Consider the following 21,425-nt stretch of genomic DNA (forward strand, 5'->3'; position numbering starts at 1 on the left):
CAAGCAACAAATACCCCACTATATCCCTGCTATTATTAGTACCATGATACAAACTGGTTACCAAGCAACAAATACCCCACTATATCCCTGCTGTAAATAGTACCATGATACAAACTGGTTACCAAGCAACAGATACCCCACTATATCCCTGCTGTTATAGAAACAGGACTCAAAGACTTGCGAGCTCCATAGGTTCCAATACCACAGAAGACACTACAGAAACACCGCACAGTACACTCCTGCAACAGTTGTCTGTAACTCTACAAATACAGTTAATGGTTGAAACTACTTTCAATGCTATGTCTCCTATCACTATTGCAACATGTCTATGAAAAAACATAAATGCTGCTGCTACTACGTTTACTACTGCTACTACTGCTACTACTACAACCGTTCAAGTTACCTCGTCTACACACTTTCACCAGCCGTCAACAATCTTCAATCAGTACATCGACAAGAATCAAGACTGTGGTAACTGCAGACATTTAGTTAATATTTTACATTTGTGGCCAAATATTTTGGATTTGTGACTCAATTGTATTGCATTGCAAATCTGTAGTCATTCATTGTAAAACAATAGGGATTCACAAGCCATTTATCTCAGTAATTTCTACTACTACTACTACTACTACTACTACTACTACTACTACTATGTCTGTCTATGTATCTACTCTACCACCACTACTAGCCCTCCAGCACCACCACAACATTATCTTCTCACGATGGCCTTGTCTTTTTAAAATATCAATACCTACCCTCTCTAGGAGTGACAGCGTAGCTTTCAGTGCTCCCTCAGGTCGTCCAAAGGGGAAACAGTATCTAGAAGGAGAGGTATTAAGTCAATACTTGAGTAACTTTCGCATCAAAAGCAGTAAGATAAACATTATAGTATTAGACAAAATACTGTTCACTGTATTATTCAGTTTTACTGGGTGGCAAAGGATACCAAAATGTAATTTTCTGAATAAAATTGATATTTTATACTTATCCTGACTCATGATCTTTTGCTTATCTCCCTTTCCCTTGCGAATGGTAGTGGAACACTTGAATCCCTTGAAGTTCCTGAAGCGGACGTAAAAATACACTCATCCACGAGTTACCTCCCTTTTCCCGCGTAAACAGTCATGTGACCAGCGTTACTTGTCACTTTCTCCTGATTTTTCTGCCCAAGCACTTGGATCTGCTGTGCAATTTGAAGTGTTTCCAGTGGGGAGGTCGGGAGGGCTTGACCTCATGAGTCAGGATATTAAGTATAAAAATATCAATTTTACTTGAAAAATTACATATTTATTCTTATCCTGAGTCATGATCTTTTGCTAATAGAATCCTGCGGATTGGTGGTGGGTCACACGCACGCACGACACACACACACACACACACGCACACACGCACGCGCGAACTGTGAAACGGCATTTCCTTGATCCTATTCTTCCAACTTCTGTTATAACTCGGGGGGACCACTTTCTTGTCTTACTTCAGTCTCAGACAAGTTGAATCATGTTGATTCATGTAGCTTCAGATAAACTAGCACTTCTTATTACTAGATATCTTTACCCGTACAGGATCTTTAATCACTCAGGCTAGCCTGTCCGAGACTGTGCGCATGGACTTTCAAACTAATACTTTTCCTTAGTAAAAGTTATCAACAAGTCAACGTGATAAAGGGTGAGATTTTCCAACTCAGAGCCTTTGAGGAACCGTTAGTTGCTGTGCTACAACAAGAGGCCCAAATTGGTGAATGCCGGAGACATCTTCAGTGGCTGTCTTGGCAAACACTGTGTCCGACCTCCAAAAGCAGCCCTCCATAATTGCTGGTACAGAGCAATTTCCATGCAGAGCCAGTGTTGACGCCAGTGCTCTGACTTTGTGTGGGTTGGAAGCTCTAGGAGGTTCTAGTCCTGCTGCTTTATAGGCTCTCAATATGACGGCTCTCATCCAGAACGATATCATCGTTCTTGAGACTTCTGCTGATGTCTCTGTTGATAATGGGATGAACAGGCGCTTGAATTTTCATCTCCTTGTCTCAGTCTTTTGAAGATATGTCTTCAGGGCTTTGACCGGACACAAGGATAGGTCTTCTATATCCTCTGGGCCGAGGATTGTAGATAGCGGTGGTACGTGGAACTGTCTATCTGGCTGACCAGGTAGTTGGTTCTTGGCAATGAAGTTCCATCTAAGTCCTAGATTAACTGCAGCATGTTGCCCCGTGTCGAATCTGGTTCCACCAAAGTCCAGAGCATGTATCTCTGATATTCGAGCTGCTGTGGCTAGCACAAGTAGGAACAGAGTCTTCTGTGTTAGCAACTCGAAGGTAGTCTGGTCTAGAGGTTCGTAGGCATCACTCGTAAGATGACGTAGAATTACATTCAGATCCCAGGCCGGAGCTCTGAACTTCTTTTGCTGGTCCTCCAGTTTAAAAGATCTCAGCAGAGCAAGTAATTCAGGTACTTTCGTCAACTTGATGCCTGTTTTCATAGTACCGTATATGACCGTCTATAAGCCGAATTTTGAGGACCAAAAAAAGCAGTCTGTAGAAGGGAGTCGTCTTATCCATGGGTTACGCTTTTCGTCAAACTTTTTTCCAGGGGTAAGAAAACAAAATCGAATCACTTCGCGTGAACAAACAACAGAAGACGACTTTGTCAGTAGAGACGTCAAATTTGCAATTAAACATCACTAGACAAGATTATTTACCTTTTAAGTTATAAGTTGTTTTTTGCTGGGCATTGTATTATTTGCAGGGATTAAGATTACCGTGTGTATCTGAGCCGGAAATAGCAATCAGCTGTGCACACGTTTCCCGGCGAACAAGTTCAAACATGCACAATAATATAACAGGACGAATTCTGACCAGTCATCAGTAAAATATAATACAGAATACCATTATTTAACCCAAAGAAATATATCCTAGCATTGTGCAATTTTAGTTACAGTTTTTGCTCTATAAATTAATTAAGATTAAGTATACCGTGTGTATTTGAACCGGAAATAGCAATCAGCTGTGCACACGTTTCCCGGCGAACAAGTTCAAACATGCACAATAATATAACGGGATGAATTCTGACGCAGTCGTCAGTAAAATATAATACAGAATACTATTATTTAACCCAAAAAGAAATATATCCTAGCATTGTGTAATTTTAATTACAATTTTTATGTAAAATATATATAATCAACACTAAGGTTATACAGACCCTCATGAACGTGGTAAGCAGTTGTACGCACATGGAATGGGGTAAAATACGGAAGCCATTTAAATTCACACATTTTTACCGATGTTACTGTAAACTAGCAGTCAGTGGAAAACGAGGCGGTAATCAGTTCGTGATTGTTGAATGGGGTAAAATAAGCAAGCCAGTTTGTTGCTACAATAAATATGATATTTAGGGAAGCAAAATATATTATGCATTTTCTGTCAACTACACTTCGTTTCGATCCGTGAGTAGACACAATATATATGACTGTGAATTCTTTGAATAATGTGGACCAAAGTTATAATTATTGGTAACTGCCAGTTGTTTGTGGTCTGTGTTTGCCGCGATTAGGACCCCATCGCGGGGGATCGACTTATGCACGAAACATACCATTTTGATTTTAAGGGTCAAGTTTGGGGGTCGTCTTATCCATGGGGTCGTCTTATAGACGGTCATATACGGTAATCACTGTACTGATGGCAGCGAAGTATGTAGATAATGTCGAACCTTTCAGATATCTAGTCTTTCTAAGATGACACAGGTATTCCGCCACTTCAGGATGAGTAGCTTCTATCACAATGAAGCCTTTCCGCCTTGCAATAATCTCAAACTTCAGCCACTTGTCATCATACAGGTTACGAGTAGATCTGCGTAACGCTAGCGTTACTGCCTTGGCTGCCCTGGTGGAGTATCCTCTTTTCTTCAAACATGTTTTGATACGGTCCACACGTGTAGCTAGAAGATTGTCGGGTTCCCGTGGACTTGCTTGGTGTGTGGATGTATGAGTAGGTTTGGCCAATCTGGTAACTTGATTGTTGGACTTCCGAGATCTTCTATTAGGTCTAGAAACCATACTGGCCAGTATGGCCCGACCAAAGTCAGTTGTAGCGCTTGTGTCTGTTTGATCTTCAACAGTACCTTCGGTAGTAATATCAGGGGTGGAAACGCATAAGCGTTTAGTCCTTCCCATGATATGTTCAGTGCATCTGTTGCCCAGGTTTGAGGATCTGGAACTGGTGAGACAAACGTCTGTAGTTGTTTGCTGAACCTCGTGGCAAACAGGTCTATGCATGGGGATCCTATTTCCCTTATGATGAGCCGAAATGCTTCTAGATGGAGCATCCATTCTGTAGGTGACGGGTGCAGTGGTCGGGAGACAGCGTCTGCAAGCACGTTCTTGGCTCCGGGTATGTGACACGCCTTTATCCAGATGTTTGCCTCCTCCGTGATGTCAAACAACTGGAATGTGAGCTGTAGTAGGCTTGGTGATTTTGTAGATCCTTGCAGATTTATGGAGAATGCCACTGTAGAGTTGTCTGTGTGGACCATCAGCATTCTGTTGATCAGCAAGCTCGACCATAGTTGTAAGGCGTTGATCACAGCTTTCATCTCCAGCAGATTGATGTGAAGATGCTGCTCTGTTTTGGACCACTTCCTTAATGCAACTTGATTGTTGAGATGTGCACCCCAACCTTGTATCGATGCGTCCACGTAGAGATGTGTGTCGAAGGCCGGCTCTTGTAAATAGGTTCCTCCGCAGACGTTCGACCTGTGGGTCCACCAAAGTAGGTACCTCTTAAGATTGTCTGGCAGCAAGATAGGGTCGACGCTGTACAGATGTTTTGTCAGGAACCATTGCAGCGGCCTTAGCTGTAACCTTCCTGTGCGAGTCAAGTCCTGCGCCGAGGTTAGTAGACCAAGTAGACATTGCCATGTTTGTAGTGTTAACGGAGAGATGACTGCTTGTGGAATCATGGCTTGTATCTTGACCCAATGATTTTCTGGGACCACAATTCAATTCTGTGATGGGATAATTCTTATTCCCAGCAATTGAAGATCTCGTTTGATTCTAACTCCAACTTGATCAGGTTCACTAGCCATCCTAGTTGCGTGAGCAACTTAATTGTGAAGTTCAGCTGCTGTCTGAGTTGATTGGCTCTTTGAAGAACCTGTATGCCATCGTCCAGAAAACCGGTACTGCGTAGACCTCGATGCTGCAGATAGGTGCAGATAGGCTTGGTTATTCGTATGAATAATCATAGAGCTGATGATATTCCAAACGGTAGGACGTTCCATTGGAAGTGCTAACCTCTGATTGCAGTGATACATCATTCTTCCCCTTATATACGCAGGCGATCTGTGTTGATCAGCATACATCGAAGCGTTGTCTATTTATAGCAAGGATTGCTCCAGTGTAGCATTGCAGGGGACATGTATTCATACCGACTTTTATCAGCGACAACTTCCAAAATAAACATTGTTTATGCTGCAGTCAAGGCTAGATATCTATAAGATTCCCATGATGATAACAGGCCGTAGTTGTATACTGTTTCCAAGGCTGCCGATGAAGTATTAACCCCGTACCACGGGTTTGTTTACAAGTCAGTAAACTTGCTTGTGCCTGCTCTGTCAGTGGGAGGCGTTGTCTGACGTGGACCAATCAGCTTCAAGCATGACGTCACCGGTGTTGTAGCAAGTTGGCCTACATAAAATCTGGTGCAATTAGTTGGTTAGTACAAGCGCGTAATTGAAGCTGCTGCGTTGATTGAAGCTGCTGCAGTGTAGAAGCGTTCGCGAATGCTGATGAGTTGTGTGTCTCGACTTCACTCCGTTGAGAAGTTGGTGGTAGTTCGTCAAACAGCTGGCCTGCTGTGACAGTTGCAGGAGACAATCTAGTAGTCGTGGAAGTCGATTAAGTCGCCGATCTCGTAGGTACTTCGGGTAGAAGTAACGGGTGATCATCAAAAACGTCTACTTCATGCGGAGGTAATATCTCTTCATTGAAGGATTTCTGATGCGTTGACTTACTAGGCCGCGTAGATTTACCCTCCGATCTGGTAACAGATGCTTTCTTCTGCGACGTAGAAGAAGACGATGTCTTATTCTTAGCTTGAGTCGGAGTCAACTGCGTTGTAGCCGATCTCTTCTTGACCCCCGTACCAGCAGACTGCCCCTGCAACGTACTCAACATAGCACCAGTATTATGAATTTCAGCAGTAGCAAGCAACATACGGTTTGCAGGCTGATCTCCTGTTTTATCAGCTGTGACTTGTGATGACTTCCTCACCCGATCCATGGCACGTCTATAGATATAAGACAAATATTGATTAAATTGTAGATTTGATAAATCAACACAGTAAGTACAGCACAAGCTCGAAGAACATGGTTTGATGCACGAAGGGCATTGGGGATGAGGGTCAGCCACGGATAACCTGTGCCTGCAAACACTGCAAGATTTCATGAAATGTAAACAAGTTACATCACGATGAAATTATGACACAAACACAAATAATTTTTCCATTTTTTTTACATATAATACAATGTAGTTATAGCCAAATCCTTACAAAACATAATTTTGAAGAATAGGACCTAAATCAAAAGGATATAATGCCGTATACAGGACTCCAGGGTCTCGCCCAACCATCCACTTGGGCGAAAAGGGAGAGAGTGACAAGTAAGGCTGGTCACATGACTGTTTACGCGGGAAAAGGGAGGTAACTCGTGGGTGAGTTGATTTTTACGTCCACTTTGGGAACTTTAAGGGATTCCAGTGTTCCACTACCATTCGCAAGGGAAAGGGAGATAAGCAAAAGATCATGAGTCAGGATAAGAAAAAATTGAACTGTTACGACTGAGTGCGTATGGTGTTTGCTTTTAGCAATATTCCAGCAATATCATGGCAGGGGGCACCAGAATGGGCTTAAAATATTGTACCCATGTTGGGAGTCAACTCGCCCTACATATCATAATGAACTAACTGGATGGTCTGTTTGGGAATTGGTTTCTTTGACTGGCACCTGAAGACAATGATCATGGCCCAAGGGACATCATAATTCACAACTCTGCTCTTTAAAGGTTAACATTTGAAAATAGCATCACAAATATTGTTCAGCATTTACACCTAATCAAGTACCTGAAGTGGGTGATTTGGTTCTCTAACAGGATTCGTAGTCGCTCCTTGATCTCATCAAACTTTGCCTTCTCCCGCTGAAGGACAGTGCCTATCCCGTCTGGCCTGAAACAGTGATTGATTTATTGATTGATTGATATATACAATATATATGAGTGAGTTGGTTTTCACACCGCTTTTAACAGTATTCCAGTTACATCAAAGCTGGTTTCACCCACCTGTTCCCATGAACATGACTTGCGCAGAAGGCAAAGCTGTAGTGGATAAGGGTCGGGTCGATGAGGATGCCCATCTCTGCTCTCTCCAGCAGGTCACTCAGGTAACACAAGTGTCGGTGACAACCCCGAACACCATACCTTGCACAGTATTCATCCAGACAGAACACCTGGCCCGGACTGAACCATCCCTGCAATAACACAAGTGTCAGATCCTTATCTTAAATTTGCATTAATAAAACACCCTTTGAAATGTTTAAATATGCATTGTATGAATACGCATATCCAACAAACTGTATTGCAGATAATCAAAGCTCTGTCTCATTCCTTACAAAAACAGCTATCAAACCCAGAAACCTTTCCACTCCCTGTTCAGTCCTCTTGAAGACATCTCATGACAACTTTTTGTGCCCAGCATTGTGATCATACTGGAGAAATAAGTTGCAATACTGATTCTGAAATGATAAACGCATAACACAGACAGCAAACATGTAGCTCACCAGACAGGTGTATGCATCGTTGAGTCGGTAGTCCAGCGTTAGGGTCTGCAGTGTCTTAAACAGGTCATGGTGTTCGAATATGCATGGGTTGGCCTGTACAAACTCATCCAGGCCATGCTTTCGGGCCCGGTCAGCATCTGAAACCACAGAAGATGAATGTGAACATGAAATCACTGAAATCAAGGGATTGACACAATCAGCAATGACCACTCTGACTGGGTACAGTGATACACTGTAACCAAATCACAGAGTCTGACCAACCATTCCAGTCAATAAAGATTCTCGACCTTGTTCCACAAAAAGAACTTGTTTGGGCGTAGCCTAGTGGTTTAACCATTTGTCTTGTCATGCCAAAGACCCTGGTTCGATTCACCAAATGGGTACATTGCGTGAAGCCCATTTCTGGTGTCCCCCGCTGTGATATTGCTGGAATATTGCTAAAAGCAGCATATAATTAAAACTCACTTATTCTCAAAATGAACTTAACGCTGCAACTATTCCAGGTTAAAGCCTGGATCACCTCAGCACTTAGACTGCTTTTTGGAGGTCAGCCCAGTTTTCTGACAATCATTTCCAACCCAAAATCTCCATGGAGATCTATTTATTAGGTGAGTGTTGTTAAATAGGGAAGTCTGTTGTTTAAATAATATTCCAGCTAAAGGAGAAAATGCAGACTGTTTTGAACTGTGGTACCTCCTTGCATCCTGGAGATCTGTGTGTTGCTGATCTTGTTGGTCTGGACAACAGGTGGAGTGGGCTTGTGGGTTTGTCCAGTGGCTCTGTAGATTGCCTGCACCCACAACGTCCTCTCTGACTCGTCGTCCGTCGCAAACATCACATTGTCACCCTCCTTGACCAGGTTGAAGAAACACTTGCCACCCTCCAGCTCTGCTGATGCAGTAAGGAATGTCACTTAACCACATGGAATAACATGAGGCAGCATCAGGGGAGTGGGTACAAATGCTCAGATTCTAAAATCATAGTGTTGAGGAGAGGTGGTGCAAGCATTGATTTGGTTCATGACACATGAACACTTTGTACAACTACTACATGTTTTGCGTAAAACCAACGGCATTCACTGCAAATCCAGAAACTAGATTCTAACGCTGTAATGCCAGAGTAGGATTATTGCTCATTGGAGCAGGAGTGTAGGTTTTTCGTTCGTAGGACAATACATGCTTTACTCTTTGCTCTTGTTGGACAAATATTCGTGGTATTTATCAATCTCGTCCACCAATACTTGTGATCTTTATATATTTCCTGGACCAATATTCATGGTCCTTTCACTTGCTCCTATACATAGTTATTCATTCTACATTCAATGTGACTTAGTTAGTTTCCTTATTTTCATGAAGAAAATCTTGTTTAGTTCCGAATATTTTTCCAAAAGAATCATGTCTAATACCGATCCAGTCTCGGCCGATAAGCCCGCCCGCTTCGTTTTTGGCGTTAGGGGGACAACCACTGGCAAATCACAATGGCGCCACCGCCGGGCTAAACGCGATGCGTGATTGCTTAACGTTGTTGATGAATTCTGCTTGTGATACTTTGGTATCCGTCTGTTTGTGAATGTTATTTAAAGAGGCAAGTTATATGTGATTTTTAATATATTTTAGCTGGCAGATTACAACTGGCGAAAGTGAAAATGAGTTACATGCCCGCTGAAAAGCGTCTCGACTAGCTGCTGAGACTGTAGGAAGCGTAATTTTCTTTCGACTCAATTAATCTATCTGGCAATTCACCTCCGTCACAGATATTAGCAGGGAAAGGATAACTGAATTTTGTTGTTTGGGTTTATAATATTTTTAAAACTTCGTGAACACAACCACATGGTCATGTTGCACATCGTTTGGGTATCTATAAATAGATTATCAACACTCTTGGCGTGGTACCTTTACTTATCCGTTTCGCGTTGTTCAAATTTAGTTCAATAATCTGAAAACATGGGTTTCTATCTTTTAATTAATTAAGAGAATGGTAAATAAAAGCAGAAAATATTTCCTGTCTACTACTTCATGCACCTTATTTGTCTGTACAATTAATGTTAACAAATCAATCACAGCATAACCCTATTTGATCTTATTTGGAAATCTGGAAAGGTAATTGGGCTTATGTAAACAATATGTTTCCATGGGCGATATCTGGACATACCCAGAAGCAAATATTCAACAGCTGATCTGCAGCAACTCTCAGTAGAGTTTCTCTCTGTACACCATGATAAAATGACACTGAATATAAGGAAATCATTTTTTAATCATCATTTCCATTTAATTTTTCTATATGTACTTTGTTGTGGAATTCTAATTTACATACAAACTTCCACAATACTGGACTTCATGAACTGCCAGCGTTTATGTACAGGTATGTCACAGCACCAGAACACAAAGAAGATCCAAGATACAGTCTGCACCTGTACACTAGCTGACCCATCTTCCAGAAATAGGAAACATGTGATGCAAAATTTTGGAACAGAGAATCCACAGTTATTCGAACAATTAACTAGCATTGAAATAGAATGTTACACAAAATACAAATGTAGATCTATTGTTTTCATCAGAGATGTTTAACTGCTAACTACTAGTGTAAATAAGGTGCAAAGAATATATCCCTATGTTCAAAGCCTTCTGTCAATACAATTATTGCTTCTTAATTAAACAATGATAATCTTTGTTTTTATTAGATCTGAGACCATATCCCTAGAGGACATAACACTGATTTTGATCTATTTCCTTTTCTGAGATACTTACTGGTGTCATAAAATTATAGTAAAGTTGATTCAAAATTTGGTAAAAGTCATAACAAAGGTTTAGGAAAAACAGACATGAAAATGTCCTGAAGCGTTCACCTCCTACAAACCTGTGTGCAATTTAATATGAAGCTCATTTTGCAAATAACCATCAACAAACCTTGAACAATTTGTCCAAATCCACCATCTTAATGAACACTAGCTTTGGCTCAGTCTTCAAATAGTAGTAACCTCCTAAAAACTTATGATTAATCAGAAGAATTACATCAAATATGGGTTTAATATATGTTTCAATCTTTTATTCCATTACATGAAAAGTCACCTGAGATTTTGAAAGTTATTCTGTTCAGGACTAGATAATGCCTGTCAGGGTTTGACCAAAATGTAGCCTTTGCTTTTTCAAATATTCTGGATGTTGAAATAACTTTAATGAGTTATGATACTAGCAATCACTTTCAGAATTATCTTATTAGTAAATGTAGTATTTAAAAAACATCTAAAAGCAGGAGCCAAGAAACTAAGTTAATACCAAGTGATTGTCCTGCCTTGATATGTATGGTGTTTGTTTGCCTAGTTCTGCCTTAAAATCTAAAATCTGATATGTCAATCAATTAAATAATTATTTATTATTGATTAGATTATTATTAATTTTATTTCCCTTCCACGTTTACTAAAAAAGCAAGATTCTGAAAACATGTACCTTGATATCATTTCCAGTGAATTAATCAAAATTACAGTTGTAATATTACTCCTAAAATGTACCATTATATGTGAATAATTTATGTGGTAACAAAACTTCAAATAATGTTCTCATAATTAAGATATACACTTTATTTCACTCTGTCCAATACTCAAGAAAGTCACTATTCTTCTCACATAGTTTTCAGATTGATCAACCTGGAGGATGGTAATTCAGGTCAAAGTCCCATGCAATTCTTTATAAAAAATCTGAAATATTTAAAGCATGGTTTTATAGGCACTCATATGAACTAATTTTGATACTTGGATATTGCATGATAGGCAACTGCTGACACTGACAATATTTCCGTTTGAATAAAAATATTACTCCTCGAATATTTTGCTCTGTTAACAAGATACTGTAGGCCTTCAGATTGTGCTTATGAAACTTAAAACATCCTAAAATGTGTGACAAATTGAAGAATATCTAAGAGCTTGAGCGGGACAATATCCGCCACATTGTTCTTTCATGTAACATGTTTTGCTATTTCGGTTGAACCTAACCGAAATGAAAATTTATTTTACATTGTGTCACGGCTTTCTCGCCTGTCTCTCTTGAGCTTTGTGGCGTACCAACTCAATGCCTAGTAGTGACTAAAAGCGTGAAGCAAAAATCAATTTTGTAGTTACAAGAATTGTCCGTGTTTATAACACTTGCAAAGTCTTAAACTGCTATTTGTTGTCATCAATTGGTAATGATTTTGCACATGTGCAAAAGTGTGCAAATTCGTGCAAATTCTCATCAGCAGGCAGGCGTAGGTTTCTTGAACGATGGTGCAGACATTTAACTAATCGTCAGGCCTATCGGCGTTTCTTGATCCGCCTCCATTTTGTTGTCTTGACCGTAATGGTTTTGTTAAGGTACACATCAAATCGCAGCAATATGTAATAAATATAGCGAGTGTAAATGGCATAATTTGAAGCACATCACCGGATGCATCGTTTGACCCGGAAATAAGTCTGACAAATCCACACAGCGCCGGCCTGCTGATTGGCCAAAATTGACGCTTGTATCGCCAGTTTTGATTGACAGACTGGATCGGGTCTATTCATCATTATTTATATATAATCATTTGATGCTTTATTGCTGCCTTCCAAAGAGCAATACAAAACAGCTGCGGTAAATACAGAACAGTTTGGTGATTCATATTTTCAATTATTAAACCCAAATGTTGGAACCAGTTCTACAATCAGGGAGTGATTGAATACATATGTAAGTAAAACATCACGATCCATTGATGCACTGGTGTATTGTATCACCACTACCCCCTGTATACATGTAAATACAGCAGTAAGTTATAATTGATGGTAGTGAGGCTGTACATACCTGGAAGAGGTTCGCAGTAGTCGACAGTGAAGCCATCCAATTGCATCATTTCTGTTGGGTCGGGCTTCTTCTCCCGATAGCTGCACATGGCGAAGGTGTACTGGGACACCTGGAACCAAGGTAGTGAGGAAGCTTAGTTTTGTTGCTTTCAGCAGTTTTCCAACAATATCACGGTGGTGACTGACTGACTGACTGAATTTGGTTTTACGCCGCTTTTAGCAATATTCCAGCAACATCACGGCGGGGGATACCAGAAATGGGCTTCACACATTGTACCCATGTGGGAATTCGAACCCTTGGTGAACCAAGACAGAAAGGCGTTAGTCTGTCAGAAGTGTGCATGTCTGAAAGTCTGTTGTTCAACACTACGTGAACATCAATCTGTACGATTCTGACATGATGACCTCTTTGAGTCCAAGACCCGCTACAATGATAAGGTATGGATGTCGCCTGTGTTATAATTCCAAGCCCTTCAAACACAGGATCCAGTTTGATAGACACAATCAAAATCTGTTTTGTTTATTGGCTGAGAATGTATCATGCATATGAATCTAACAGCAAACTAATACCCTAATCTCACACTGATAATCTCTCCATCACATACCGTATTATTATTTCGTTTCACTGGGCATGAACTCTACAGCATTTCCACCAATGTAAATTCTAGTATCATTCCATAGTTTAAAATATCTTCACTCAGTGGGCTAACCTCAGCAAATGACAGTTACCTCCAGTAGTAGACAATGGTGGGTGAGATCTAAGGGCCTGACAAAAGCTTTATTTGTGAAATAAAGCTTTGCAGAGGCTTTTGTTGGACTTGGTCTCGGACCGCTATTGTATCTACTACTACTCTACAGCATTTCCACCAATGTAAATTCTAGACAATATCTGGAGCATTTTGAATCATTCCATAGTTTAAAATATCTTCACTCAGTGGGCTAACCTCAGCAAATGACAGTTACCTCCCTTTACCAACTGCACAGCATGAGAGGACATACCTGTACAAGGACATAATATCGCCTCTTCCATTTCTTCCACACTGTCTTCCCTAGGCCGTACAAATAACTGCAAGAAACAGTGAAAGAAATTAAGTATATGTATGTACAAACATTGATCCATTCTAGGAGTAAGTGAATCTGGATTTACATAACAGCCAGTATGTGATTGTGATCTGTGTGAATGACTAGCACCTCTTGACTTTCTTGCTTACTGTTGAACACTGCACTGACTTGAGACATGTTTAAAGTAGGGCTGCAACAATTCACCAAGACCTTGATTCAATTTGATTTTCGATATTGGACCCTCGATTCGATAATTTTTTATTCGATTCTTCATACAAGTAAAAACATCAGATTTCACTTAACTCTCAGAGTTGGCTCTTTTAGCGTGAAATCCATCGTTAACTTGACGATGTCTACTAACAACAATTCTCATTGGATAATTAGCCTGGGGTCAACCAATTACATTTTGCCTTATTTCGCCTCTCCAAACTGCTCGAGTTGGAGTCAGAATTAGGTTCTGGCTGTGTGGAAATAATTCAAATAGGTATTCAAATATCAAATCGAAATAGTGATAATGGCTATCGAAAATCAAACTAAGGTGTCAGAATCGATTTTCAATGTATCGAACCGAATCGTTGCAGCCCTATTTTTAAGTTCATTCTAGAATGTCAAATTGATTATCATGTAAATGTATCAGTTTGGTATATTGGTTCTAATTCTAAAGATATCTCATATTACTTCTAACATGCACAAACATATCTATCAGCCTGCTCGTCTTGCCAGAATGCATACAGTGGAGACTATCTTTCAGTGTAGGACCCATTACAAAGTAAGCTCCATCCCAAATGGCCCCAACCCAGTTTTTGAAAAGATCTTGAGGTCTTCTTGTTTTATGGAACAAGAATGACCATTGCATAAAGGTAATTGACACAAAATTCAAACCACAAACTGTCAAAGCGAAATGACAGCAATATCCAGTTGTGTATCTAAGTGCTAGAAGGCGTTCAGTAACGATTTAAATTCAATCAAAATGTTCAATCCTGTTACAAATTCCCTCCACTGGAAACAGTGAGGCTACACTCACCCACAGTGCTTCATGTTCTGAGGTTTATCCATGCGTACAGCTATTTTTATTGTCAAGTTGTCAGGGAAGTTCTTGGCTGTTGTCATCTTGTAGATTTCTGCCACACGACTACTATTGGCTGTTGGTCGAATCACAACCTGCAAGTACCAACATTTAAGATGAACTGACTTCCACTTTCAGATCACCAGTTCACATGAGTGTAGTTCTGAAAACAGCTTAAGTCAGTTAGGTTTTACGCTGCTTTTAGGAATATTCCATCAATATCACGGCGAAGGTACACCAGAAATGGGCTTCACACACTGAACCCATGTGGGGAATTGAACCCAGGCCTTCAGCATGAGAAGTGAACGCTTTAACCACCAGGCTACCCCACCGCCCCTAAAACAGCTTGAAATATGCAAAACACAATACCTTCAAATTGTGACAGCTGTGTGATCTGCATGTCACAGTAAAAACACCTTTGCATTTGTACAAGGAGAAATAAAATACTACTATACAAACCACTGCTTTTGTTTGTAGTTGTGGGAATCCAGACACTGATTGTGGTCATCACTGATTAATGCCCGCAATATTAAAACCAAACAACCGTGAACTGTCATTGTCTGGACCAATCAAACCAGTATCAGCAACATCCCATCCACTGTGACAAAATGATCAGCAAAGGCCCCCAAGCCAAATAATAACTACTAAAATAGACTACAACCTCCACAATCAAACCTCCACACAAAATAACGTCAAAGATAACATAATCATAGTCACTTCAAATTCATGTCAATCAACAACTCTCGTTGTTATCATGATAGTTGTTAGGGAAGTAGTTTTAGAATCCTGTTGTTGATTCTGTATGCTTGTTGTCTAGTGCCACTCAGCAATTTTTAAGCTAAATGATGTGGAGTGTAAATCTAGCTGATGATTGATATAATGACTAACGAGCCACCCACTGGGATAAAGTTGCATGTAATCAACAATGCAGAGTGTGATCGCACGTAGCTGCATATCAGTTTGAAGGGGCCTGAACCTGTGTGGGAAGGTGCTATGTAATTGTGTGCTCACTTTGCCCAGCTCCTTGTCCTCCAGACTAAGCATACCAGAACTCTCGGTGTATAACTTCACCTTCACTACTGGCAGTGGGTGTGTGGTGGTGAAGTCCCCCCGTGTGTCCCAGCTGAAACATAGTAGACAAAGTAATAGCCTATGCGTCACCATGAGACACTGGAGATATAGCCTGTCCTGGACCACCATGGAGAACCTTCATACAGTTATCATGGAGGATGTCACGATACAACTATCTCCCAATATGAACATATCTGGATAGTTTGTTGAAGGTGTGTATCATGATACTTAACTCAAGAGAATTTGTACTTGTATTTTTCTTAGGAGCAAAAACACTTTTGAAAAATCTTGAAGTTCACTGAATAAATGGTTTCATTTCAATCAATTTTTTCAAATTTAAGATAAGACTGGAGTGTCAATACCAGTCACAAAAAGACAGAACAGAATTTAAACTATATAAAACTATGTAAACTGCATGATGTAGAAACAGTATAAATTGAAGAGAAATTGTGATTGAAATGTACATAGGATTTATTAAGTCAACAACCCTGCCATTGAAGTTTTACATGTGTTAAGCAAAATAGGACTACACATGATAAAAATATGGATGGATATACGTAGGAGTGTATCTCATGTTGTACCTTCTGAGAATATTATAAATAAACCAATGTACAGGTTAATCGTGATATCCCTATCCAACACAGACAGCTGAAACACACAGCAAGTTACGCTCTTGTCCTCTCAAAGTCATCATTATTGTGTCCTCACAATAAATCTCATATAAATAGGTGGTCTTTTGAGAGGTGGTCTGCTTTTTTAAACACACTTTTTCAGCAACTTCTCTTAAAGCAGGATGAAAAATGATAAACAGAAAAAACAACCATTTAATCTTGCAACAAGCTGTTCCGACACAAACTGCGAACATTTAGAAAGTAAGATATCAAGTTCCACATCAAATCATGTTGAAGTAAATAGTGGAGTGTATGATGTACCATGGTTTAGATGCCTCGGCCTGGTCAGTCTGGAGTTTCTCCCCTCCCTCCACCTCCATCGTGCAGTACACTATCTTGTTGGGGGCCAGTGACTTCAGACCCTTCACCTCACTCACATGCACCTGGTGGAGACGAACACACACACTGTATACCTGTCCTCTACTGACAAACATACTAGAAAGAATATAACTGTTTCTGTATGACTGTGTCAGCTCAATTATTGAAATGGGTTGAAATATGTATATTTGAAATGAAATTATTTAGTTGATATCCTCGGATGAAACTGACATCACGATACCACACATAAAAGAAACATTAGTTTCATTTACTCTGTGGTGTGTACTCTGTTAAGTGTACACCAGGGTGAGTGCCATGTGCCATGTACTCTGTGACGTGCCCTGTTATGCGTACACCAGGGTGAGTACTATGTGACATGTACTGTGTGGCATGTACTCTGTAGTATGTACTCTGTGATGTGTAGAGTGTGTGGTGTGTACACTGTGATGTGTACAGTGTGTGGTGTGTAGAGTGTGATGTGTACAGTGTGACGTACTGTGTGGCATGTACTCTGTAGTATGTACCCTGTGATGTGTGCAGTGTGATGTGTACTCTGGTGTGTGCAGTGTGATGTGTACACTGTAGTGTGTGCAGTGTACTCTGTGGTGTGTACAGTGTGATGTGTGCAGTGTGTACACTGTGATGTGTACAGTGTGATGTGTGCAGTGTACTGATGTGTACAGTGTGATGTGTACAGTGTGACAGTGTACTGTGTGCATGTACTCTGATGTGTACAGTGTGATGTGTACAGTGTGATGTGTACATGTGTGCAGTGTGATGTACAGTGTGACATGTACTGTGTGTGTATGTGCTGTGTGTGTGTACCCTGATGTGTGTGCAGTGTGATGTACCTGTACTCTGTTGTGTGTGCAGTGTGATGTGTACTCTGTGGTGTGTGAAGTGTGATGTGTACTCTGTTGTGTGTGCAGTGTAATGTGTACTCTGGTGTGTGCAGTGTGATGTGTACTCTGTGGTGTGTGAAGTGTGATGTGTACAGTTTGATGTGTACTCTGTGGTGTGTATAGTGTGATGTGTACTCTGTGATGTGTGGTGTGTACTCTGTGATGTGTGCAGTGTGGTGTGTACACTGTGATGTGTGCAGTGTGATGTGTACTCTGTGGTGTGTGCAGTGTAATGTGTACCCTGTGATGTGTGCAGTGTGGTGTGTACTCTGTGATGTGTACACTGTGATGTGTGCAGTGTGGTGTGTACTCTGTGATGTGTACACTGTGATGTGTGCAGTGTGATGTGTACTCTGTGGTTTGTGCAGTGTGATGTGTAACATGTGTGGACTGTGATGTGTGCAACCTAGTGTGTACCTCCAGTGTGAAAGACAGCACCACATCAAGTTTGGACAGGCCTGGTTCATTATCTTCACTGATGTCCAGCTTGGACAATGAGGAGTGCTGCGCTCTGAAACAGATAACATAGCAGCCACTTCAAATACAATGGAAATTCAATAAAACACACCATTTATGAATTATTTTTGTGAGGAGCATTTCCCTAGAATGAATTACTCTGGAAGCAAAGGATTAAGTCTCTTGCCTTATTTCTCGTTCTTAGACCAGTGATAAAAACCAATGGATTACTAATGCATGAAATGCCTTTATGGATAAGAACTAGAAGATGAGATCAACAACACCTTTCAGTATAATTAACATTTTGTAGAATTAGTCTCCCAAACTTCTGTTAACCAAAAGCATTTTCGAAAGATGTTAATGATCATGCTGCACAATCCCCACCTAATACAACTTTCAGTCTTCTTCAACTCTGAGCTATATAGACACAGAAATTAGGAACAAGGTACAGCAAATACTTATATGACGAATACGAGAAAAAACACCAACACTTTAGTGTGCAAACTTGTCATCATATTTTTAAAAGTCAGAATTCTTATCCTACGGATATTACCAGTAAAGATTACTAGGCTGAAATTGTATGGCTAGATCAGTGCTTCGAACTAGCTCCCATATTCACATTGGTATTATGGCTTATTTGATCTCTAAAGTGGTTATCAATAAGTCGTTATTAATCAGTGGTTATCAATCAGAGGTCAGTGTTGTAGAACTATGCTGTACGGCAGGTCATTAGAAAGGTTCTCTGGTGGTCCCCTGTCCAAGGACAGTCCATACCTGCAGTCACTGTTACCTACACTCACAATACGTGGGACCTAAACTGTACGAGAATTACCCACACTATGCAGTGTAGGATGGCAGATAATGCCCTCAAATTAGATCGTCCCTAAGGTGTATGATAGAGGCACCTTATTACATACCAGCAGTTACTTCAATATATATGACATTCGCTACAAAACAAATTATTGAACCATTGTAATGTGGTCTCTTGTAGAATATTTATTCTTGACTGGTTCAAAATATTTTGATGCATTTGAAGTTGTTTTTTTTTCTTCATGTATTCTTAAGAAGTATAGTGTATATATTGTCATCTTTGCAGCAACAGTCTTTGTAATTATTTTATCTCCTTCAATGCACAAAAACCAAGCCCTATCCCTATTCCACTTGAATGTTTTTTTTATAAAATACAAATAAAAAATATGACAAAAAGTTCTCCTTTGCACTGAAATCCCATTAGTCTAACCCCCAAAAAAAAGCAACACAAAATCTTATCTGAACTTTGCCTATTCACACCTTATCAAAATAAAGTGTTGGCCTATTCACACCTCATTAACCATAGTATTGGCCTATTTACACCTTGGTTAAACCATAATAGTGTTGGCTTAATTACACCTTGGTTAAACCATAGCGTTGGCCTATTTACACCTTGATTAACACATAGCGTTTGCCTATTTACACCTTGGTTAAACCATAGCGTTGGCCTATTTACACCTTGATGAACACATAGTGTTGGCCTATTTACACCTTGGTTAAACCATAACGTTGGCCTATTTACACCTTGATGAACACATAGCGTTGACCTATTTACACTTTGGTTAAACCATAGCGTTGGCCTATTTACACCTTGATTAACACATATCATTGGCCTATTTATACCTTGGTTAAACCATAGCGTTGGCCTATTTACACCTTGGTTAAACCATAGCGTTGGCCTATTTACACCTTGATTTAACACCTTTGGTTGATCTAGTCACAGTAAACCATCTTGCTACACATTGATCCAGCCATAATGTAGGTCTAGCAGGCTTGTGATAACTTAATTCCCCGAGACCCTTATGTATATATGGTGAGGAGAAACTACAAATGTTTCAAAATGAAAACATCGTTCAGTTTTGTTTATCAAATACAACCATGGACCAAAGATGTACATAGTTTCATGCATATAAACCCAGCACCATGTTGCAACAACAGTAGATGAAGTAGACAAAGAAGAGATCACCATCACAATCTCACAGTAAGTCTCACAGTAATATTACAAAGACAATAACCCCAATCAAACCGGGATAGCTCTGAAAGGAAAACTGAATTAAAAATTTCATAATAAAACATAGTGTTAAATATGCAGCAATTAACAACCAAAATATCTGAAAAATCACAACCACATGATTCAATATCAATCTGAAAGCAATGTTTGAGAGAGTATAATATCACAGCAACATTTGGCCTGGTCGTCCCAGTATATGGTGCTCAGCTGTCAATAATATGGTCATAATGCCCTACTTCTACAGCCTGTGGATACAGGTTATTGACTGGATTCATAATTCATAACAAGAATATTGAGAAATGTCGTTTTTATTTCAATGGAGGAAACAAATCACCTGTGCATGCCAGGTCAATTACTCACAGTATTGATTGGACTGACCACTATCATGTTCACCCAGGTGAATACTGTGATACTATACATGATCTGCTCTAGTGACAGATCACATAACTTCACAGGTGTCATGATAAATGGGGTGGGGTGGCCATGATGTCTAATGTAGCAGTCTATAATACAGCTATATTACAACACCCTGCAACCATATTACAACAAAGCTTCTGAACAGTGAGTGAGTGAGCTGAGTTTAACACTCCGTCACAGTGTGTCAGCTTAATGTAGGAGGAAACCCACAATCACAGTTATAGTGCTGAAAAACCTTGAAAGACTAACTGGGGCGAAGTGCGATTAAAACCCTCAACAGGTTTGTGTCAATCCAAGGGATGCAACTCTGCACACATCTCTTAACAGTGGAAATAAGTGAGAGATAAGGGTTCAACAGAATTTTATAGAATCAAAACCAATAAAAACACTTTAAAAACATTCAAAATGAATACATTTTTATAAACCTAAAAAAGTCATACATTTTTCTCAAAAGCAAGAAACTACTCTGATCTCATCCTCAGTGGATATGACATTGAAATCCGAGCAGTGGCTGTGACATCAGAGTGGAGAGTCTGGACAATTTCCCTATGTTTCCCTTTCAGGAATCTACATGACAATGAAGTGATCTGTTGTTATGCTTGGCATATTCACAATGGTTTTGTTTCTTGCTTAATGCCACACTAGCAATATTCCAGCTATATTGCGGTGGTTCGTAAATAATCGAGTCTGTACCAGACAATCCAGTGATTAACATCATGAGCATATATTTACATAACTAGGATACAATCATGACATGTGTCAACCAAGTCAGAGAGCCTGACCTACCAATCC

At 40.0% G+C, this 21,425-nt stretch overlaps 1 protein-coding gene across 1 annotated transcript in view; it reads right to left on the bottom strand.

The window, feature by feature from the left end:
* LOC124258608 (calcium-dependent secretion activator 1-like) overlaps positions 1 to 21,425 on the bottom strand; it is a 104,786-nt gene that overhangs the window by 21,688 nt on the left and 61,673 nt on the right. Inside the window, 11 exon segments of the mRNA XM_046692675.1 lie at positions 756 to 819; positions 7,108 to 7,209; positions 7,323 to 7,510; positions 7,820 to 7,956; positions 8,513 to 8,707; positions 12,631 to 12,739; positions 13,629 to 13,695; positions 14,716 to 14,852; positions 15,769 to 15,880; positions 16,761 to 16,882; positions 18,137 to 18,230. Of these exon segments, the coding sequence (XP_046548631.1) occupies positions 756 to 819; positions 7,108 to 7,209; positions 7,323 to 7,510; positions 7,820 to 7,956; positions 8,513 to 8,707; positions 12,631 to 12,739; positions 13,629 to 13,695; positions 14,716 to 14,852; positions 15,769 to 15,880; positions 16,761 to 16,882; positions 18,137 to 18,230 (1,327 nt within the window).

The sequence above is a fragment of the Haliotis rubra genome, unplaced genomic scaffold (assembly GCF_003918875.1).
Source record: "Haliotis rubra isolate DU_JTF1 unplaced genomic scaffold, ASM391887v1 Scf7, whole genome shotgun sequence".
Taxonomy (NCBI): domain Eukaryota; kingdom Metazoa; phylum Mollusca; class Gastropoda; order Lepetellida; family Haliotidae; genus Haliotis; species Haliotis rubra.